Source organism: Rhinolophus ferrumequinum, chromosome X (genome assembly GCF_004115265.2).
Source record: "Rhinolophus ferrumequinum isolate MPI-CBG mRhiFer1 chromosome X, mRhiFer1_v1.p, whole genome shotgun sequence".
Lineage (NCBI taxonomy): Eukaryota > Metazoa > Chordata > Mammalia > Chiroptera > Rhinolophidae > Rhinolophus > Rhinolophus ferrumequinum.
Genome location: NC_046284.1, coordinates 107,999,347 through 108,023,969, shown reverse-complemented (window position 1 = coordinate 108,023,969; position 24,623 = coordinate 107,999,347). Strand labels below are relative to the sequence as shown.

Below are 24,623 nucleotides of genomic sequence, written 5' to 3'. Positions count from 1 at the left end.
TCATTCACGTGCTGCCGCCTCTTCTCTCCACTGAGCCAATTCCACTAAAAAACAGGCAGCTCTAAGTCCTACTTCCTCAGAAAAGCCTTTCCTGTGCTCATCAGCCCACGCACCTCTCTTCCACCTCTAAAGTCCCATCACATTTATTCTCTACACCTTCTTGTGGTACCTAATCCTACAGCATCTTGTGTTCAATTAATTGGGGTATATTTTATGTCTCCTCAAGAACATCCATTCCTTAATGGCAGCTTGCTTAGACTTCCATGTTACTTTCCGCAGTGGTAATAGTGGATGTTCACTCAACAGATAATTTATTTAAAATGCTGCTGGGAGTTGATGGATACTGAATGAATTAACAAATGGATTTCAGCTAGGTCATGACTTAAAAAGCCTTCACATCTCTTTCTCAACCTCATCTTTGGCACTCCCTGTCTGCTTCCGGTTTCTGGCACACGTAATACTGAGTCTTACCTCCAAGCCTCGATCATGCTGTGCCCTGTGTGTGGAATGCCACTCAAGTCCCACCCCCACATTTTGGTGTGGCTAACTCTGTTCCTTCAAGATTCATCCCAGGAATCTTTCCCTAACTGCTCCCATCTCCCCAATTGCTATTAAACTAGTCTTCTTCTTCTATACCTTCAATAGTGGTCTGTGACTGTGTTCGCACTAATATTGAAAAATTTATTGTAGTCAGTGGTTGGGATCACTGTCCTAGCTTTGATCGCCAATGCCTGCCATGATGGTGACTTAACAAATGTATGTGGAACTGCACTAATTGGAACACTCAGTAATTCTCTCCCCCAGATAACACCAGACTCATGCCAGTTTTCCTTTTCCTGGGTTCTCTGGGAAATGCAATGATCATTTTAAATACTACTACAGGGCTTGCATTGTTGGTATCAAATCCCATCTGGCCTTTTACTTATTTTGTCTTTAACATAATTTTAACTTTCCATCTTCTTATCTGGGTCATTTGAAACAATTTTCTACTTCCCTTTATTTTTGCCTATCAGCACGGTGTTTTCAATTTTAGGCATGCACACAGAGCACTTGATAGAGGGACAACCAGATGGCCTTGGTGAGCTAAGCCGAAGTGCGTAAATCACAAAGAAATGGGAAAGAAGACATGCTATAAGATGCACTGAAGCCGAAGCCCAGCTTCTGGTAACATGTCTTGGCCATGACTGCTGTGAAATGGACTGACTGCCTTGGCAGACAACAATACAACTCACAATGGAATGTTTCTTCTCAAGAGCCTTTGCAGTAACTATGCGTCCAAGAGAAGAAAAAAAGACATATTGCAAATAATGCCTACTGCTATGACTCAATGGGACATGACAGGTGACAACGAAGAGAACTCCTCAGTCACACATGTACAGATAAAAGGTCAGGAGTTCTTATACGATCTCACTTACATGTGGAATCTAAAGAATACAATAAATGAACAAACTAATCAGAAACAGTCTCAGAGATATAGAGAAAAAACTGAGGGTTGCTAGATGGGAGGGGGTGGGGTTGAGGGAGAAGGGGAGGGGATTAGACAGCATAAATTGGTAACCACAAGATTGCCATGGGGATACGAAAGACAGTTTGGGGAATATAATCCATAATGTTGTCAAGATTTTCTAGGGTATCCAATGGACACTTGTCTTATTAGGGAGACAACTTCATGAATGGTGTAAGTACCTGACCACTGCAGTGTACACCTGAAGCTGAATAATACTGAACATCAACTATAATTTAAAATATATACATGGTCACAGGATGTGGAGTACAGCACAGGGAATAGAGTCAGTGGAACTCTAACAGCTATATACGATGTCAGAGGGGTAGCCAATTGGGGGAGGGGGGTTATCACTTTGTGAGGGGTACAAATGTCTAACTATTACATTGTTTTGTACACCTAAAACTAATAATAATAATAAAAAAAGATCAGGAGTTCTTTAGTTTCCTCAGGTAAAAAAAATGAAGGTAAAAAAGTACCTAACTGCCAGGGTTGTTACGAGGATTATACAGAAATTAATATTTGTAAAGCACTTAGGCTAGTTCTGGCACATAATAAGCACTAAATAAATGTTTATAAAATTAATAAAATTAAGATGTTACTTATTAACATACGTGAATAATTTAAAGAACTGGTAGGCTATTAATATGTCTGTCTTCAAGTGAAAAATTTATTTTTCTGGTAGTTTCAGGGGTATCAGTACATCAATATTCTCTGATACTCTTCACAAAGAAAAAACCATACTCGTGTTTACTTTATTCCGTCATGGAAACAAACACTTGTAAAAACAAGAGTTTGATTTGTTGAGATGCCCAATAATGGGAATGAAATATGTTACCAGTTCCTAACTGAGATTAGTCATAGACTGTGAACCCAGTTTATGAGCGTATGCATTAAGTGGATGTGGAAAAAAATCAAGGACAATAAAAAACAATGAAAAAAAATTAAGAACACTACTAATTATGCAATAAGGCCTTTCTTAGGCACACCTACCCAGTTCCTTTCTGCCTCTAAACTTCTACAAAGTTTATTAATAGCTGTGCAAAAGAGCTCTCCAGATTCTGGAAACCTATTGATGAGTTATTGTGGCTTAGCATGAGTTAGGGACAATGCACCTGAAAAAGATTTAAAGAAAAAAAATCCAGTGTATCTGCACTTGCTAGCCCAACAATCCTAATGATCTTGAAGAGACTTACCCGAGTGTTTGGGGACACGAATCCTCTGAAATCTGATGAAAAGATTGTCTTTCCAGAAAAACTTACGTAGCTCTAAAATTCTGCATACAATTTTAAGGAATTCACAGATCTCCTGGAGCCCATCCTTGGAACCCCAGTTAAAGATTCCAGTTAAAAGAAACTGATTATGCCACATTAAAAATCAACTTACCTAACCCCCACTGAACCAAACTTTGCATCTTGGGCTCAGTTTGGGAGTATATTTCCTAAAAAGGCGAAAAGAAAATGAATAAGTTTTGCTGATTAGGAAGAACAATAAATTATCACGTTATCAATACTTTTTGAATAAAGATATACTGTCTATCTTTTTTGTGTTTTCTTTTTTCTTTTGTAATTTTCCCTTCACCACAAATTGCTCAGCAGAATGGCTTATGATTGCCACAAGAAGCAAAGATTTCAAGTAGAGTGGTTTCAACAACCCAGCCTTTTCATTGTCTATTAAAATTGAAGAGCATGGACAAAAATCAATCCCCTTGATAATTAAAGTGGCAATTTTTTTCCCTGTGAGAATAAATCTGTTTTTCATATTAAGTCTGTTTCCTGATTTGCCATGATTTTAGAGCCTGTATCTGAAACTGCCCATTTGAAACAGGAATGACCAGCTTTAATGGGACAAAGAAGTCTATGTCTCAGTTTGGAAAGATACCCCAATCCTGAGGCAAATAAAATGTTAACATTCACTTAACAACAACAATAAAAAGGCTTTCTACATGAACATCAGATGATCCTAAAGAAAACAAGGGGCTAGCTAGACAGTACCCACCTTCAAAAAGCCTACAGTAAAGATGAAAAAGAGATATACAGGTATCAGGAGGTACTGGAACCAGCTGCCACTTGGAAAACGATCAGTTTTATTCAATTTAGTTCAAGTCAGAACTAGTTGTACTAATACTGTTAAATGACCTTAAATAATAAGTGCTAAATCTAATAATAAAAGCACTGATATAGACAGTGGAAATTAAATTTTTTTAAATAAGTTCTGGATGAGAACTTAGTTTGTAAATCTCAAGAACATAAATAATAAAGAACACAAAAAAACTGAACATCGCTAATTAAATTCATTATTGTTCTTTTCTGACCATAAAAAAGAAAAACTAGAGATCAGTGTCTAGGGTGACTGCCCACTTCTTTTGCTAGCATAATCTTTTTAACATGAAGAAAAATTAAATTAGTTCTTGAAGATAGGGGTAAGAAATTGTTGGCCTGAAAAAGGAGCCAAGAATTAGAAATACTTCTATTAATGAAGATTTTATTTTATAGGAAAATAAAACCATTACAATCACAAAATTTTTTATGTAGCAGTAGTGCAAATAAACATGTTGATAACTATTCTATCATCTAAAGGGCGTATTTTGTTGCACTGAGTATCACACATAGACAAAAAAAAGTAAAAACAGAAGGCAAACTTAGGTTGAAAGCTAAAGAGACAAAGGACTTTTATAACGAAAGAGAAAGAGAGAGAGAGAGAAATAACAGTAGTCATAGCTACATGATACAAAAATATTTGCACAAATTTGCTGACCTTATCTTAACCACCAGGACATGGTTTAAAAATCTTCTAGAACAGGAGAATAAAGTGCAAGCATTTTAGAATACATTACCGTGTTTCCCCGAAAATAAGACCTAGCCAGACCATCAGCCCTAGTGCGTCTTTTGGAGCAAAAATTAATATAAGACCCGGTCTTATTTTACTATAATATAAGGCCCGGTCTTATATAATATAAGACCCGGTCTTATTTTACTATAATATAAGGCCCGGTCTTATATAATATAAGACCCGGTCTTATTTTACTATAATATAAGGCCCGGTCTTATATAATATAAGACCGGGTCTTATATTAATTTTTGCTCCAAAAGACGCACTAGGGCTGATGGTCTGGCTAGGTCTTATTTTCGGGGAAACACGGTATATATAAAGCCTTTAGGTATTTCATAACTCCATAATATGGTTATGATACTTAAATATACGGCCTAATTTATACTATTGATAGAGTCTATGCATACTGTTTTCTTTCTAAATTGGTTCAGCACTGATATGATAACACAGTAGAAATTAAACATTTTTAAATAAGTTCTGGATGAAAACCGAATTTGTAGATCTCAAGCAAAGTAAATCTAGACCATGTCAAACACATCTACATACTTTTTTACAAATTTTTCATCAATTTTCAAAATCAAGACCAAGTACAGAAAATATATGTATCAAAGCCCCTCGAAAGCATTCTGTAGATTGTAAACTTTGGTTTTAGATGTTAAAAATCACAGAAATGCTTTCATGAACATAATGACAAATGCCTGATCTAAAACCTAAGCAGTAACAGAAGCCAATCTCTATAGGTAGTTCTTTGATTATTGGGGCAAATATTCAGTACTGAAATATGTAATTCCACCCTTTTTTAGTTATTTACCCTATTATAGCATTCAAAATACTCTGTAACCATTCCTGTCTAAAGTGGTACTGATTTGTCAACTGTAATTGAAAACTAAAAATAATTTTAAAAAACAAAGTAGTACTGATTTGTAAACTCGGGGGGTGGGGAGCACTGGGGGTGGGGGGGCTTCCCAATTTTGATATAAATGCTTACATTGTATCCTTTTCCTTCTACTAGAGTTCCAGCCCCATATCCTCTCCTAGTGGACAAGAAAGTTTTCATAGTTGTGACCAACAAGATCCTTTCCAGCCATCCAATCTCTAGTTGAGGTGCCACATGCTGCCCAGTGAGAGGGAAATTCTCTGTGCAGCTATGGCAACAGCCACCATCAGGAAGCTAGGGTTCTCTGCTCCCCCCTACCCCCAAGATGGCCCTGAGAAACATTTGTAAGTTGGGCACTCTTAAGTGGGGCCCCTTATCGTGCTTTTTTCTGAAAACATGCAGCCGACATAAATTCTTCACTATTGACTCTAAACAGAAATGCGTTCACTCCATTTTCAGAAGAGCTGTACCTGACACCAACTTGTGTATGGCTGGCAATACTGTCGGAAATGTGAGATGCTTTCTTCAAGTTGAGTCCTTGGCTCCTCCACATATTTAGATGGACCCTCAGGAACGGAGTAGAGTGAAAGCTACATACATTAGGAAACAAAACAAAAAGAAATGAAAAAGTGTATACAGTCATGAGATAACATAATCAGCTATCAAATTTGTCAGCAGCATATTTTTAGTAATTCATGAACTGTAGGGACCCTAAGGGTTACATGCACCCTGAACCTTGCTTCAGAGGATCTCTGTACCTTACTTATTTCCTTAAATAATCAGTAAGGCCAAGGCCAAAAGGGCAGGGCCACGTTCTACCCTCCCCCTGCCCTACTGGTAGCAGACAAAGCAGTCCCCCTTTGTCCGTTTTATATACTAAAATTTGGTATACCACCTTAGATTTAGTTTGGAAAAAGGATAATATTACTCTAACGGGTGAGTTGGACGGGGGTAAGAAAAAGAAAAGCTTGAGAGTAACTGAAGAGCATGCTACTTAGTTCAAATGCTTAGTCTGGGACTAATCAAAGCAGGGCAGCAGGTTTGTTCCCTACCCAGAGAAGAAACCTTTCACAGCCACCACTGCCTGCCTTCTTCACCCTCAAAAATACTACTGTCCCAAGGGCTGAGAAGAACAGAGTAAAGGGCAAGAGATAAGCTAATTAGCTTTATGTAAGCTCTGTTTAAGTAACCCTGCTCATGACTGAAAGTAGATCTTTAGGTCACTTTATTCAAAGTCAACAGAAACCAAATACCAGTGAGAAGTATAGGCAAAAAAAGAATGTAAACAATGGAGAGAAGATTTCTTGTTTTATGAATTTAATATTTATTAAGCATCTACTTAAGAGCCTCTAATCCAGCCAAGAAGCAGAATGAGGCTAGGCCTTTCATTTTTTTAGGGAGGGGAAATGTAAATGTTTTCTTGGCTTGATAAGCAGTCTAGAAGCAGGCAGATCATTTAGAAGCGAGCTGTGCTTACAATCAATCTACTGGGACACAGCAGATTCCCCACTAAAAATCTAGGAAATATTATGCCCTAAGCTAAGTACCATCAATTAAAGTTTATCTGTTGAGAAAGACAGTTTAGTAGCTCCCCATAAAGGAAAACAAACTATAAGGAAATACATTTCCTCCTATTAAATATCCTCTAACATGTCATACCTTCCTGATACACAATTTGTATACTTCCTATAGTAAGTAAATCAGATGTTCAAAACGTATCATAACATGAACAGCATGTTACCTCATTAACCCTCACAGAAGTTTTGGGAGGTGAGTCCTTTTTCTGTGATGCATAGACTTTGAAGGTGAGCAGACTCAGGCTGGCCGGCCCCACGGATCTCTGAATTACCTGAAACACAGAAGCAATCTTAAGTCTTCTCTGAATGTTACAAACTGAGTGTGCATAACCTGAGCGTATTCGCAACCTCAGCCACTCCTGCCGTGCAAGGCTTACTGTGCTGTATTCCTGAAGTTTTCCGGAAGCCAGAACCTAAAAAACCTTAAGTTCTCACGGATTTAAAATTTCAGGTCACCTTTAATTTCCCAAAGACAGTAATTCCTCAGTTTTTCTACTTAGCCTTTCAAGTAAAATAAAAGATATATACATACACACATAGAGGCACTTTTAGAAATAATAGAGAAAATGCTATGGAATAAATTTAAAACTATAAAATAGTCTCAATCTCTCTCTCTCTCACACACACACACACACAAACACACACACACACACACACTCACACACACACAAACACACCCCCAACATAATAAGGAGAAGCACTGTTAATAATCTCACCTAGTAATTCAATGAACAGAGTGAAGATTACTGCTGTAATTCTAACAATCAAACGTTCAGAAGCTCTCCCATTCCATTCCCATACAGAGTTGGGCTCTCCAATCTCGGTTCCCGAACTCAGTCTCTCCGTGCCTTGCTTTCCCCGACTGGGGCACTCACCGCCATGGCTTCGCCACGAAGCCAGTGACGCCCAGGTAAGGCAGCCCCAGCCCAGAGCTCTCTCCTGAGCTCCCAACTCACTTATCCTAGAAGTTGTGGACATTTCCACCTCGATGGGACATCAGCTCCCCACACCAAGCATGTCTAAAACCAACTCAGCAAGGCCTTGCCTGTGCCTCCAAGTCCACACGAGGCCTGTGTGCTGTGGAATCAAGTCAAAGTTTTCCCTCAATTATCCCCTGTATCTACACAGCACATGACCATCTAACAGTTTCCCCCTAAACCTGGCCTTTTTCCTCTACTTCCTCTCTCAGGAATGGTGCGACCACCCAACTAGACAACCTGATCAGAAACTCGGAGGTCATCTTCACCACCAACCCCATCCCACTGGTCCTTAAGTCCGGTCATTCTGCCTATTAAATGATCTCCAGTCACCTTCTCTAGCCCCTCCTGCACAATCTTCCCTTGGGCCCTCGTTTCTTTTCTGCATTGTTTTAGCAGCATTCTAACTGCTCACCTGGCCCTCTGATGAGTCGAAGCACCACAATACACAAGAACGATCGTTCTAACCTGCAAACCTGATGATCTTCTACCCTTACTTGAGATCTTTCAGTATTTATTACCTAGGACTTTTATGTGGGCCAAACAAGGCCCGTTATGGTCTGTCCCCCACCACCTTCGCTAAGCTCCTCTCTGTCATTCGGCCTTCTCCCACTAAACTGGAACTCCCTATATTTCTCCCATGTTGTTTCCCAACTTCATGAGTTCGCACCTACTGATTCCTAGGCCTAGAATGTTCTATTCTGCTTTGTCTTTCTGTACAACTGCCTAAGAGCAGGGAAATTCATTGCTTTTCTTATTTATCCATTTATTTATGCCGATCAAGTTCTCCCTATCAGACTGGAAGCCCTTTCAGGATGGGGCTGTGTCTTACTCTGCGTTCCTAGTGCCTGGCACATAAACGCTCAGTAACTGTGTACTGCCTGCATGAATGGACGGAAGAGAGGGGAAAAACAAATGAGTGGCTGACTTGTTCTAACTACTTAGGCATGACTTAGCATCACAGAAATCATATTGCTGGGATTTGCAGTGCCTGTAATATGAAAGACTAGGCTATTCTGTAATACTCACCAAACACGTTAGATAAAACAACAAAAATGGGGCAGCCGATGGCTCAGTTGGTGAGAGCGCGAGCTCTGAACAACAGGGTTGCTGGTTCAATTCCCACATGGGCCAGTGAGCTGCGCCCTCCACAACTAGATGTAAGGACAATGACTTGGAGCTGATGAGCCCTGGAGAAACACACTGTTCCCCAATATTCCCCAATAAAAAATTAAAAAACAAAACAAAAAGGGTGTTCCCCCAAAAAACAACAACAACAAAAATGTCTGTTGAATTATATGCCTGCAATCACACACAAAGAAGGAAATTCCCAGATTGCAGAAGCAAATAAAGAGCTAGATGTGATTTAAAAGAGTGGTTATTACTTGAACTGTTTTAGAAATGATGACCACACCCTGAAGTATTATGTGTTCATCTTGCAAGGTCTTCATTTCCAGGCACTATTGCTACAAATTTCTTTTGCTTCCAGGGTAAAGGTCAATCAGCTACTGCTGACACAGTCCGTGAGGCCCCTCCCAACACCCCAGCAGAGGGCCTTGTAGGCTGCGGGGCTTTGGAGGAGCACACTCGGGGCTCTCTGCCCCCTCCCGGGGCCTGCCCATGACTGACTGACAACACTGCTCGAGTCGTGGACTTTCCACTGAGCCAGCTGGCCCCGCCCTGGACTTTGTTTCCCAGGCCCTTCCTCACGGCTGGAGCTGCTACCACGCCCCTTCCCCACTCCCCATGGAGCACGTGATCCTCCGAGCATTTGGGGCTCATAGTGTCCCCTAGCTTCACCCTCATCTGATATAATGCCTTATGTTAACCTTCTTAATTCTCAATCCCTGCTTTCAGTCCTTAATACTATCTACTTTTCACATATTCCATTTTTCGTGGCCTTCTACTGTTTTGATTCAGATTTCTGCTTTTTCTGTACTTGATTATTCTCAATCTCAACTCGTTTACTTTTTAAATGTAACATTTTATTGAATTTTCATAGATTATTAATTTGTACTTTATTTTCCCCTCTTATCCATTTTTCTCATTTTATTATGCTAAGCCTGCCTTTATTGCCCAAGTTGTTTTCTTCCTCTTTTTCTCCTGTTAGCCTTCCCCTGCCCCAAGCCCACCCTCACTCCTATTCCATGGCAAGAACTATGGCCAGAGGGCGGTAGCACCTAAGAAAGCCACCTCCTGTAGCTGCCCTTCCAGCTTCCTGCAGGCTGTCCACAAACAAACAAAAAGAAAGAAAAAACAAACGTCATCCCAGGAGACCTGGGAAATCCACAGAGCCTGAATTCTCTCTGCAGAGAGCACATAACTCCCTTCAGAGTTTCTCAATCTCCGCACGATTGCTGTTTAGGTCTGGATCCTTCTCTGCTGTAAGGCTGTCTCGTGCACTGCAGGAGGCTTAACTGTATCCCTGGCCTCTGCCCACTAGACACCGATAGCACCCCCTCCCAGGCATGAGTCAAAAACGTCTCCAGACACTGCCAAAAGTCTCCTGGGGGGCATTCCCCACCCCACATTGAGAGGTACTGATTTACTTGAATAAATATTATTGGCGACATTTCTCACCATGCAGACTTTAAGAAAATACGTATGTTTTAAAATCCACGGCCTCAAACCTAATACACAGTGAAGAAATCAGAACAGTTGACGCCTGGGGGTGAAGGGTAGAGGAGGTGGACTTACTGAGAGGGGTACAAGGGAACTTTCTGGGGTGATCCATATTTTGTTTGGGATGTGGGATGTCAAAACTCAAATTGTTGTAAGATGTGTACAACTTAAAATCTGTGCAAACTGTATCTCAAAAAGAATCCATGTGCACCTGAACCATGCCAAAATCAGGCCCAAATATGGATGGGAACTGCTAGCCAAGGGTCAGTCTCAAAGTAAGGAACCCAATGTGTTAGCTTCTCTGAGGTTTTTAATAAAGGACCCTAATGTGTTAGCTTGTCTGAGGCTTTTAATAAAGGACCCCAATGTGTTAGCTTATCTGAGGTTTTTAATATAGCTGTAAGAGATACACAGCATAGGGAAAACTAAAATTTGGCTCAAACAAAGGTGATCCTTAGCTCTGCAAACCTGGGGGGGGGGTGTCCCATTAAGCTCTCTGGCTCATATGGCTAAACCTTTCTTTCTTTCTGTCTGATTCTATTCCCCAGCAAGATATCTTATATTCTCCCTATCAAGGTATATTCTCCATCTTAGACCTTTGGACTCTGTCTTTCAACTTTTGTTTTACATAGTCCACAGGAGGCTTAATCGTCAATGGAAACAGCACCAGGATTGGCAGTTGGGTGGATAGAGCCCTGACAAGAAGTATTGTAAAAGGGTAGGCCACCGTCTTAACGGCTTTTGCTTCTTTCTCCACTGAAGCTCATCAAGGACTGATAAGAGCACAACAAACCTGGGAAGGTAACCAGGGTTATATATAACAATTAGAAGAGGTCAACTGGAATTTTATTTCAGAAAGGAAGATTTCTTGCACGACTCCTCTGTGTCCGGCCTAGTGCTAACCAGGACACACACTTAAGCAGACGCGGCCCCTGCCCTTACAGCGTTTCCAGGAAGGTTATGAGTTTATTCAAAAGACTCAGGTCACAATTTTCAAAATAAAATTTTTCGTATAAGGACTCAGGCATAAGATAGAATTTAGCCTTCAGCTCCAGCAGCAAGGGCAGAGTCTTGGGCACAGCTAACAAAGACACGAATCTGGTGAGGTCATAAACACTCAGATCAGAAGGGGTACTCAGAGGGCTAAACTGTCCCTGTTTTCCAAGTAAAACTACACTGCCCAGAACTCTAGGTCCAAGACCACTTTCTGATTGTGTGCCAGTAAAACTGCTTTAAAAACAAAGCCTCAAGCTAAATAAGCCACCCTCAGAATTATTCAAAGATGCTTAATAATGGTGGGTCTCCAAACCCTTACAACTGGCTTTCTTTTTCAACTTTATGGAGAATCCAGCATATAATCTCTTCCATTTTTAAAAAGGGTGACCCTTGACTCACCCACAATTACAGATCTATCACCTTAGTAGACCTTCCATTTAAAATATGTACCAGTTTCCTTTTTGATAAAATGTAAGCCTTGCTTTGCAGGCCTGTGTGCCTAAGGTTTCAGAATCACCTGGGCAGTTTTCTAGAAGCATCGATTCCCAGAGTGTCTCATTCAGTAAACCTAGAGGGGCCCAAGAATCTATTCTCATGATCAGCCAAGTTTAGAAAATCACTATTCCACAAACAGATGCTGTTCCCCACTCAAACATACTTACTTTTAAAAACATCTAAAAGAATGAAATGAAAATTGTCCTAACATAAAAAGAAATAATGACTGGACACCCACTAGAGAAGTTATGGGATTTATTTACATTCAAGAAAATCTTACTCATCTTAAAACACAACCAATAGCCTCCACCCCTAATTCCCCTTCTAACTATCACCCTATTTTTAGTTTTAAAATAGACTACAGTTAGAAGGCAAAACAGCGGACACCCTGGCAAGCTAGGGGGTGACTAGAAGTGCCATGAGGTCTTCCAGAGTGCTGGGTGCACTAGTTTGGTCAGTTTTTAAAAATTCACTTGTGATCTGTGCACTTTTCTGTATGTTCATTACATTTCAACTCCAAGTTGGAAAGACTGACTGTTCGTTTTCTCTACTTTATTCCCGCCTCCCTTCACTACTCAAAGTAGCTAAAACTGTTCTTCCCTAGGCCACCAATGGCCTCCAAGTTACTAAACTCCAATGGACATCTGCATCTGGGTTGTACCCTCAAACTGGTGACCATTCCACCATGTTCAAACTCTCTCTTCATTTCCAAGATTCTCCTCTCGCTCCATTCTACAGGCTTTGTAGGGCACTCTTTCCTGCTCCTTTTGGGCCTCTCTTTCTCTGCCCATCTCTCCAAGGTTGCTGACTCCTTAACCCTCTCCTCACTCCAGAGCAATTTCTGTTAAATCTAAGTCTTTCACTCCCACCCTGTGCCATTCATGCCCAAATCTGTATTCCCAGCCCCAGCCTGTCCCTAAGCCTCAGGCGTGTATGATTAACTCCCAAGGATATCTTCACCAGGTTTCTCCATTTCTACCTCATAATGAATTCTCTTCCTCCAAAACCTCTTTTCTTCCGAGTTTCCCTCCCTCATTGAACAGTGCCACAAGCCCCACAGTCAAAGGACAATATGAAAGCAACTCTCTAATGAAACAATAATAGGCTTCAAAGACAGTAAGATGTGGTCGCTGCCTCCACAATCTAATAAAGCAAATAAACAAATAATCACACCAGCCGTGATAAGTGCACTAACAGACAAGGGACAGAAGTAACACGGAAAAAGCAATAATGTACCACAACTGGAAACTCTGGGCAACAACTGCAGAGAGAAGGCAGAATCAACCATCAGAAAGTTGACGCCTGCCTGCCCACCGCCCTTTTTCCCTTCCTTCCTCCTTTTTACTTAGCAGGGTCACCCAACAGCTCAATCTTAAGACTCAATGCCACCAGGGACATCCTCTGTAAAGAGCAGGAACAAACGAAACCAAAGGTTCGGAACATGAGAATGACTCCTACACACCACAATCTTTTCAGCTACACCCAGGAGTAGATACGATCTCTACATGGAGCAAACATAGGCAACCATGAACCATGGCGACTCCATTAATGTTAAAAACATCCCCAATCAAAAAGTTCCCTTTTAATATCAAGGTCAGATGGGGTTTCAATGATAATCTACTCAAAATGGTTTGGTATGAAAAATTGCATAAATAAATCTAATGCTTTAATTATTGCTCTTTAGCTGTTGTACAACATAGCTGTCATATCACCTGCACATTAAAATGTGCAGCTGTTTCCAAAGTTATTGCAGAAGATTGTTTTTATTTCTATTCCTGTGGAAAATAAATGTATTTGGGGACATTTTAAAAATAAATGCACGGTTATATATTTTCCCCCAAAATGTTACACTGTTCTTTGATCTTCAATCAGCCTTTCCTGCAATCATTTCCATCTGAAAGCATTTTTCATTTAAAAATAAAATGCTTTTAATCTGATTCTTTTCAGTTATTTAAGAGGTAAAAATCTAAAATGGATTTTTTTTTAAAAAAAGAGCTATGAAAACTGACAATGCTTTTGAGGTTATTCTCGTTCTAAAAAAAGAACATAAAACAACAAATAAACTGTGAAAGAATTTAGGGTAAAACAAAATGATGGGGAAAAAATCAATAATTTTGCCCAAATCAAATCAGGTTACATTGCTGGCCTTAGTAATATGTCATAAATTGAATTAAAAACGGAGAAACTAAATGAGTCCATAGTCTTGATGCATTAAAAGAATATGTCCTCCTCCCAAAATGAGCGTCCAATACAGTACCTATATTTTGTGTAGCAATCCTTTCTAATCTGGTGGGCAACACACCAAACTGGTAACAGAGGCTTTCTCTGAGAATGGGGTTAGAGGGAAGGAGGCAATGGAAACCTGACAATTAACTATACTGTTTTGACTTTTTACAAAGAAAAGTTATTTCAATATTACTTATATAATTTTTAAATAGGTATTTTCTCACCTCACTCCCTTTAGGACGGCCACAATCAAAACGACAGAAAACAAGTGTTGGTGAGGATATAGACAAACTGGAACCCTTATGCACTGTGGGTGGGAATGTAAAATGCTGCAACCACTAAGGAAAACAGTATGGAGATTCCTCAAAATAATTAAAAGAATTACCATATGATCCAGCAATCCCATTTCTGGATATATGTCCAAAAGAATTGAAAGCAGGGCCTGAGGGATATATTTGCACACCCATGTCCATAGCAGCATTATTCACAATAGCCAAAAAGTGGAAGCAACCCAAGTGTCCACGGAAAGGTGAATGGGTAAAGGAAATGTGGTGCATATACATGCAAGTGAGACAGGTTAGTTAGCACGTCCTTAGGTAGACAGGGAGGCTCCTGGTGGAATAAACAAAAAAGCAGCCATATCCTGACACTCCAGGTTCTGGAATGTCCCCTTCATTCCAGGACAAAGATATGAGAGCGCCTTGGGGTTAATAAATAATCTCAAATCCCTTTTCGCTGGACAAAGGGGCAGATCTGATAGATAGGAATGGGCTATTTCGTGAATCCCTTTCAGGATGGGCAAACAGGACAAACCTGATAGACGAATTCCCTTAGAAGGCTCCAGCCCCCTTCCCCAAGCAGGCAAGGGAAGGTATACAAGTAAGAACTTCTGCCTCGGTCACGGGGCACCCCCACTTGGGACCCCCTCCCGCTCGGGAGCTCTGACCCTTTGCTTTCAATAAACTATCCTCTTTTTAAAACTCTTTGCCTCTCCTGGGTCCATGTTTCCATTCTTCTCTCTCACAAGACAGGATCCTGGCCCTCACTCACTCACTCCAAAGGCCCCTACATCTTTTGGGGACGCGGAGAGAAATATTCCTACATCACAAGGAATAGCAGAACCTTGAGGACAACCAGGCTAAGTGAAAAAGCCAATCACAAAAGTATCACATGTATAATTTCGTTTACATGAGGTACTTAAAGTAGTCAAATTCATAGAAACAGGAAGAAGAAGGTGATTACCAGAAGCTGGGGGAAGGAGGAAATGGGGAGTTGTTTAATGGGCATTGAGTTTCAGTTTCGCAAGATGAAAAAACTCAGGAGGTCTTTTCCACATCAGTATGAATATATTGTACACCACTGAGCTGCACACTTAAAAATGATTAAGATGGTAAATTTTATGTTATGTGATTCTTCAACCACAACAAAAAATATATATGGAACTAAAAAAAATGGCTAAGATGGTAAAAAAAGAAAAAAAATCAATGCAGCCGGGAAGGAAAATAAACTACGCCTCCTCAAAAAAAGTATTTTTTCTTCAAAATAGTAACCTTGATAGAGCATATACTGAGTCAGAATTTATTGCAACTACTTATATAACAAATTAATAATGGAAATTTACTTTTAATATGTGCTCTTATGGTTTCCATTTCTAAATGCCTTCAGGTCAAATTTTACGCTCATAAGAAAATCAGTCTCAATATATTTGAAATAAAAATGAGAAAAGCAGATAAGAAAATGCCATTTGTTTTAAAAGCGGGGGAGGGAAGAAGTTTGTGAGTTTTTTTGAAAATGTCAAACTGAGGGTATATATAAGCATGCCCAGAAGCGAGTCTGAAAGGATGTTAACAGTGGTTATCTACTGATGGTGGGATTAAGGGTGATTCTTTAGTATTATCTGTATTTCCTGCAGTATTTACAGTGATTATTGATCTCTGTTGTAATATGCAAAGAACAAAAAGGGCTGGCTCCTGAGGATATTCTAAAGAATTTGCCAGAAAGTATAAAGATAACTCCAAACATAGAGGGACAAAATGTTTTGAACGGTGATGATATTTTTGGAATAAATATATTGATCAGTGACAGTGCGTTTGAAAGAAATAGACAGGATAATTAAATCTGCCCTCTCAAAGACTGTTTTGACGGGCACTCATTTGGATGTATACATTTGGGAGCACTTATACTTCAACAATAGAAACCACAACCATTTCAATCTGTTTCATAGTGAAGGCATTATGAAGCCAATGTTTTAAGAATTCAGACTTTAACCAACAAAAAGAAAAACTCTTCCAACTATAACAAACAGAACTGTTTTATGACAAACTTTCAATTCTGTACTGGAGTAACTTATATTTCCTTGTTCTTCCTCACCCACTACAAACAGAATGCTCTGAAGAGATGACTAAAGAAGAAAACTGAGGCTGTTTTCAAGATTAATATTATTCTTTTCTTACAGAAAACCAACTTCTATTTTATCTTTGGAGGGCAAGATTCACCACAAAATTAGGTCAGCAAAGCAAAAAAACCTGTTTCATCTGTGATTGTTTCATTTCCTGCTCTTCAAAAATAGTTACCAGATTTTGTTAAATTCACACACAAAAATAATAAACTTGACTGATAAACAGGAAGAAAAACCTCAGGGCCAAAGAGTGATGAGATAATTGTTCCTTCAGGCAGGTTTTGAGTCATCTGGTTGGGATGTACTGGTTTCACAGACTTGGAACACAGATGACATATAATTTATCATGTTTCAAATTTATTTTGAACTTCCTCATGCAGACAGAAACTTACCACTGCTTACCTAAAACTCCAATACGTGTATATATATATATATGTATATATATATGTATATACGTATATATATTAGAGAGAGACAAAAACATGTATACACATTTTAAGGAAGGAAAAAACTGTATTAAAATTGTAACACTTACTATGTACCGATAACAAAACATGAATACAAGTCATGTGTATACATTTTTGGCACCCCCAGTATATACCGGGGGTGCCAAAAAAATGAACACAAGTGGACACTTTGGTCAACGTTGCTCAAGCAGTAGTTCCCCGTAATCAGAAGTGTCTGGACGCTGATGGGAACCACTTTGAGCAGATCTTGTAATTGCAGACGTCAAATGTGACTTGTATTCATTTTTCGTTATCGGTATATATTGAGTATTACAATTTTAATACAGTTTTCCTCTCTTAAAATGTGGATACATTTTTTGGCATCTGTATATATATATTTCTCTCTTAGAATGGCATCCCAAGATCCATTCATTCTTTCCTGAGTTAAGAGAACATAGATAGGAAAAAAAATCACAGGGGAACATTTACTTCAAGACATGCCTTTCAAATGCTTCTATGTTTTCAAGCAATTAAAAAAACCCTACATTTTCTAAGAGGAAAAACTATTCTGTCAAAGTACAGTCTATCTAGGCTTCATTTCCTAACAGACCACTGTGTGCACCGACTGTTTCCCAATAGGCTTCATTTCCTGATAGGCGCTGTGTGCACAGAGAAAACCAAATTCACTGACGACAACTGCCTTCGCACTCATCTCAGTTAGTCATGGGTTTCTTCTTTAAGGAAAAGAAACTGCAAAATTCTTTCGGGGAAAAAAATCATGTGCAAGGCTCAATTCAGCTATGATAAATCTGGAATCACAATAAAAATTTTTGCGAAAATAAGGAACAAAAACAAGAAAAGTCCATCAATATTTGGACTATACACAACCATTTTTAACAGTGTTCCCAAGTGATGTGACTCCATAAACAGGCTGAGAGTCAATATTTGCCAAGTGAGGTAAGTAAACTTCGTGAGGATTTAGTAAGCTTGTTGGAGTCCTATCCCTGTGCTTACTTACTCACTAGTTTAACCTATGTCATAATGCGACACATGAATCTACTTCTAATGCAAGAGGAGATTCATTTCAACAAGCACAAAGAAAAACAGGCTGATATTTCAAAAGGACTGACATTTGTGGGATGGGGAAAAAAAGAAAAGTGAGCCTTTATTATTTTCACTGCATTGGCTTCCTAGGGAGAAGCCGGTTTTTTGTTTTGTTTTGGTTTGGTTTTGTGTTTTTTTCGTGTGTTTTTTTTAAGGAGGGCACAGCTCACAGTGGCCCATGCAGGATCGAACCGGCAACCTTGGTGTTATCAGCACCACGCTCTAACCAGCTGAGCTAACCGGCCACCCCTATTATTTTCATATATCCTATTTAAAAAAATCATTCAAAGGAACGAATAGGCAATCTGAAAAAAAGGGGACCACTGGGTACCCCTCCCAACTAAAGCAATGAACATGCACTTGTGAATCTACCTCTAGCTCCCACAGAGGGCTCCTTATCCTCACTCAACCAAACAGACCTCCTTAAGTTGGAGCCAACGTGGGCTTTGAATAAACATACACTGTGTTGCTTCAAAGAGTCAGAAAGAAGTCAGAAAACAAAGGGTGACTGTATTTAAAGTGCCTTTAAAACAATATTCATTCAAAATACAATTGTACTATCTGTAATGCTATTATCATGAAAATACAGCTTAATAGTCAAAGTTACAGGCTCTTAGGCATATTAAAAACCCTACAACCCTTGCTCTAAATTCTGGTTTCTACAAGTTTTAGTGCACAATGAAGACTACTTTTAAAACCCATTAATAACATTAAGAAACTGGCACTGTTCAAGCTTTCTAATAAAACTGGCATGAGACCATGCAAAAATTAAGAAACCTCAGCAAGAATAAAAAACAACTTCCAAATTCTGAAATACATCTTTAGACAGAGATTTTTCCCCCTGAAAGTATCTACATAGTTTCATGCTGTATGCATTAACCATAAAATTCCACCTTAAGCATTACTGCAGAAAATCATCTGATACAAACTCCTTTAATTCCTTCATTTAAAAAATCTTTTGGTAGTTTTCTGTGATATTATAAATAACTCTCAAGTTTTTGAAACAGATACATATCTTTGCTATAGTGATTTCTATGCATCTAATTACTTGCAGTAATTTTACATGTACCACACAAATACCAAAGTTCATTCCTAGCCTCTACGAAGCTCCAGTTGAGTCTAGAAAGGACACGGGTATGGAGAACATATACATACAGATTATAAATTAAACCTTCTTATCAAGGAAGTCTGTAAACATGCATAAGCCTCGTGGGGTAATAAATTCATATATCATAACTGTCTAGCGCATTATCTGCTGTTCTCCATTTTATCTCTGCCTCTCATGCTTTTAAGGTATAATTCATCTACTGCTTCCTTCTCCTCTTCCAGTGTCAGCTGCACATGAGAGGCTATGTGCATTTTAGAAGTAGACGGAAGAATGTTACAGTGGCCTAAGCAGAATTCAGTTCTAAATGAGAAGTGAATTTATCCTAGTTTGATCTACTTTCCGCAGTCCTAAATCCACAGTGCTAACCTGAAATTCTAGATCACTTCAGTGGATAGATGTGAGGCAGAAGACACTGAAAACACTTCATATTCATATCGTGCTTGGTAGTTTACTGTGCTTTCCACATACGTTATCACATTTGAACCTCCCAACGATCCTGTGCAACATGGATGAGCATATGACTGCCCCCACTGTACCCTGATAAGGGGACTCCGAGAGATGAAGAAACCTCACCGAGGTCACTCAGCCAGAAACCAGAAACACTACAACTAGAAGCAGAGCCTGTGCTTTCTGTGCGCGTCCAGCAGTGCAGGGCAGTATTTTCTTCTTTGTGACCTACCTACCCCAACATCTCCGAAGAGTAAGAAAGGGAAAAAAAATACACTAATTCTGCACATAAATATGTGTTTATGTGAGTAAAAACCTATTCACTATAATTCCTTCAGAAGAATTCCCTCAGAGATGCTTACATTGTAAGGAAAGAGAAAAATCTTTATTATCTTTCAAAATATGTGGCATTTAAAATAATCAAGTAAAATAAAGTTACAGTACTTCTTTTCCAATTTACAGAGGATTTTCCTTTTCCATTTGGCAGTGTAATTCTCCTGTTTGTACTAGTAACATATTATTCATGATAAAATTAATTTCAGAAACTGAGATAGGCAATAAGGGCATTACGTCAAGACCAAACAGCCCCAGCGACTATGTGACATAATAATGCTCTGTAGTCGAGGATACAGTCACCTAGGAGCTTCTGAGGGCTGAGTTCTGAGTACAGGTCACGTCTCCGTCCTTCAGGAAGGAAGGGATACAGACCAGCTTTCACCGAGGCACCTTCTCACCCTCGAGGCATCTGATGCTTCTCCCGTCTCCTGCCCACACCTCTCACGAAAACTCCATGCCCTTGGGTTCCATGTCAACTGCTGATCACCTCTGAATTCCACAATTATTTCAACAAGCCCAACCACGTAAAAATCAAATGATCATCTCCCCCCAAATCAAACTCGGCCTTCTCCCACTTTCCCATCTCAATGAATGGTTCTAACTGCCACTGAATTTCCCAAGCCAAAAGCCTGGGCGGCATCCTTGAATTCTTCTCCCTCGTCTGCCACATAGTCAACAACCAAGTTTAGAAATGAAAAAGTCTTGGAGAAAGCCCCAAGAATGTGCACCACCATAATTGTCCCGTAGCAGCCTCCGTCCTACAAGAGGCCAGTTACTTATACGGCTCACATCTATCAGGACTTACTTTGTGCTAAGCTTTAGGTCTGAGTTAATGTAACCCACACAATTTCAGGTTGGTGCTAGTCTTAACATTGCGCTGAACAGTGGCACTTCTGTGTCCTTGCATGTGCTCTTCTGCTCTACTTGGCGGGAAGGCCCCTTCCAGCTGGTCTGCCCAGCTTCCAAGGTCAGCGCCAGCTGTCTCCCCCAGTCTCCTGATGCCCCCTGCTGGTGCTTATTCCTCCAAGTGCTGAGTGGTTCTCAAGGTTGGCTGCAAGCTCTAAAAACTGGATGCCTAGAACCCAACCATAGAGATTCTGTCGGCAGCCTGGGCATCGAGACTTGCCAAGCTCCCCAGGGGATGCTAATGTGCAGTCCAGGATGAGACCCACTGCTCCATCTATATTCTCCAACTTTTCCACTAGAGCCCTTAGTGCCACTGCATCGGAACAGGCTGCTTATGTCTATGCTGCTAACAGCACTGTGAGCTCCCGCAATGGAAGTTTCACAGTCACCTGGGGGGCTTTTTCAAAACTAGAGGTTCCTGGGGCAGCCGCTTAGCTCAGTTAGAGCGCAGTGCTCCTAACACCAAGGTCGCCAGTTCAATTCCCACATGGGCCAGTGATCTGCGCCCTCCACAACTAGATTGAAAACAATAACTTAATTTGAAGCTGAGCTGTGCCCTCCACAACTAGATTGAAAACAATAACTTAACTTGAAGCTGAGCTGCACCCTCCACAACCGGACTGAAAAAAAACAAAAATGACTTGACTTGGAGCTGATGGGTCCTGGAAAAACACAACTCTTCCCCAATATTCCCCAATAAAAAATTAAAAAAGAAACAACTAGAAGTTCCTGGACCTCACTAACAAACTAAATCTTATCTGTGGCCAGGGCCCTGGAAATTATTTGTCATATCTGGGGACTCTCTCCTAGGTAAAAACTGGGTCTTTTCATTTGTACCCGTCAGGTTACAGCACATGATAACCATTTGTGTAATGAATGAAATGCACTACTGTGAATCTGGGGACCGGATGCATGTATTCAGTGTTCAAGCTTTCTGAATCAGTAAGAAAAGCTGCTTCCTATCATCTACCGAAAGGCACTTTGGTTGTTTCCATGTCTTGGCCACTGTACATAATGCCGCAATGAACATCAGAGTACATATACCTTTATGGATAAATGTTCACCCCAATAAATTTAATAATAATAAAAAAAGAATAGAATAAATTCAAAGAACTGGGGAAAAAAGAAAAGAAAGAAAAGCTGCTTCCTGCGATAGAATGCAAATATTGTGCAGCTTTTCAAATGTGTTTTCTAATCCACTAGTGCCCCCTACTGACCTGAAGATGAATAGCTAAAACAATGCTTAACAGTTGAAATGTTTTAATTGTATATATGCACATAAGTAATCACACACACTGTACTTTCTCTCCCGACACCTATACTATCAACTCCCTTGCCCTCCAGTCCTAGGTGACCCAAGCTGATAACTCTGAAATCCAGATCAATCCTACCATCTGCTCTGTCCCCACTCCTGGACTGCAATCATGACAGACCTGCCCTAGCAGCTCTCAGCAGAGCCCTCAAAGCCTCTCTTATCTTGTTTTGTTCCTTGGTCAGTGCCTCTTCCAAATTCCACCACGCTCAGAAAATCACTCACCTTGAAAACACAAGAAACCATTCATCTACCAATTTACTTCAGTTCTTGCTATTCAAAGTATGATGGGGGACCAGCAGCACCTGTATCACCCAGGAACTTGTTAAAAAATGGAGAATATGGGGGTAGCCAGTTAGCTCAGTTGGTTAGAGCGCGGTGCTCTTAACACCAGGCTTGCAAGTTCGATCCCCGCATGGGCCACTGTGAGCAGCACCCTCCACAACTAGATTGAAACAACTACTTGACTTGGAGCTGATGGGTCCTGGAAAAACACACTTAAATAAATAAAGATTTTTTAAAAATGGAGAATCTGAGGCCCTACCTCAGATCTACTGAATCAGAAACTGCATTTTAATAAGAGTTGCATGCACATTAAAAGTTTGAGAAGCACTGGTTCTCAATGACTAGACTTAACACTGCCATTTTATGACTAATATTTTTAAGTAACCCTTTTGCTATCTTGAAATAAAATTCATCACCCAGTTACATACATAAGTCCCCAAAAACAGAGACCAGTAGACTGATTTGTTGGTAACATAATGGAGAAAAAGGAAAGATTTGTAAGAATTATATATTTCAGCATATAAATGTCCAACACAACTAAATTAAAGATGTCAATGACAACCCGAGTTTCCAAAGTGTACTCAAATGGGGTGATACCATCCAGATGAGAACCACTGGTCTACAATCACTCCCATCCTTCTTCCATCTCACAGGAGGGAGGGGTTCTCTCTTGTAAAAGTTCCCTTTCCACATTCCTTCATAGGCCATAAACATTGCCAAATCTTGACTGCTGCAACCAGCACAAAACAACTCTAGAATCTTGCCCCAACATGTCCTTCCAGTCAGCATAGTCTCTTTTTCCCTTGACAGTCCAGCTTATCAACCGCCACTGTGTGCATTTACATCTCAGTCACCAACCACACTAACCTAGCTCTCACTTCCAGCAGTAAACCTGTATGTATCATGGAAGCTTTTCAAATTGCCCAAATCAATGATCACGTCTCCAAATTCATCTAACTCATCTTTCTGTAATGGACATTCTTGGTTGCACATCCAGTCTCCACTCCCCCACTGTGTTCATTAATTCATTTTTCTCCCCTGTGATTAGGGTAAAGTGACAAGATCCGGAGCTGCTCCTGTCTAAGCCAATCAGAGCATGGCATTCCCGCCACTCACTACTGAGTCAGGGGCAGGTACCTGACCTAAGTTATGGTGAAGGAACATCATAATCCAAGCATGGGAGTGCTGTCCTCTCCCTTTCTCTTGCTCTAGTGAATGGAAAGCGTGTGTGACAGGCAGTCATCTTGCAACCATAGGGGAACCGATCTTACTGTTGAAACCCAAGAGACTGGGTCCTGATGGCATTGCTGATGCACAGGAATCCACTCTTCCTCTGGCCTTTGAGGTATAATTTTCCTCACTATTTAAGCTAGTGGGTTTTCCCAGCTGAAAGCATCCTAACATAGCCTGCCCTTCTTGAAACTTTCCTCCCTTGATTTTCTAAACATCCCTCTTTTGTGCTTTTACCTCTACTTCTCAAAAGTTGCTTCTCGAACACCTCTGGCCTTTCCTCTCCCTCTGCCTACTCCTTACATTTTGCTGTTCTCCGAGGTTTCTTGGGATCTTTTCTATTCCAATGACATGTTAGAATCCCTTCAGCTCACTCTCTTTCCCTTGACACAGCAGAACTGAGTTACTGGCACTTCCTCCAATGGAGAAGCGGTGCTGACGTTCCCCAGCTCATCCACCTCAGGAACTCCTGTCTTTCACAACTCAATTGAAATGCCTTCTCTGTGACGCCTCCCCTGAAGTCACCACGAGTTCCTTGCCTTTTTCGTGCCACGGACCTCTTCAACAGTCTTGTGAGCCCTATGGACCCCTCAAAATAATGCTTCTAATTGCATAAAATACCAATTATGTTGCAATAGTTATATTTTTTAAATCCGATAGTAATACGTATGTGCTTCTTTATTAGCTTATTAAATAAAAAGATCTAACCGTGAGTCCTATACTGTAATGTTGAAGTAGTGATGAGCATAAATGACATTTTGAGATCTGCAACACCTGTGACTTGCGTTGGTCCTGTGACTTCTATTGGTGACAGGTACTGCTGATACTACTCTGATTTGTTGCTGTAGTAGATGAAATGAATGGCTCCCAGTGGCCCACACCTCCTCCTATTCATGCTCCGGTGTAGTCCCCCACCATATTGACACTGCGCTTGGCCATGTGATT

The 24,623-nt window shown here is 40.2% G+C and overlaps 1 protein-coding gene across 1 annotated transcript in view; it reads right to left on the bottom strand.

Annotated features, from left to right (window-relative positions):
* The window catches only part of APOO (apolipoprotein O), a 54,072-nt gene that overhangs the window by 27,352 nt on the left and 2,097 nt on the right, over window positions 1-24,623 (bottom strand). Inside the window, exons 2-4 of the mRNA XM_033116813.1 lie at window positions 6,955-7,062; window positions 5,684-5,803; window positions 2,891-2,945 (exon numbers count right to left, since the gene is read on the bottom strand). Of these exons, the coding sequence (XP_032972704.1) occupies window positions 2,891-2,945; window positions 5,684-5,803; window positions 6,955-7,062 (283 nt within the window). The remainder of the gene's footprint in view (window positions 1-2,890; window positions 2,946-5,683; window positions 5,804-6,954; window positions 7,063-24,623) is intronic.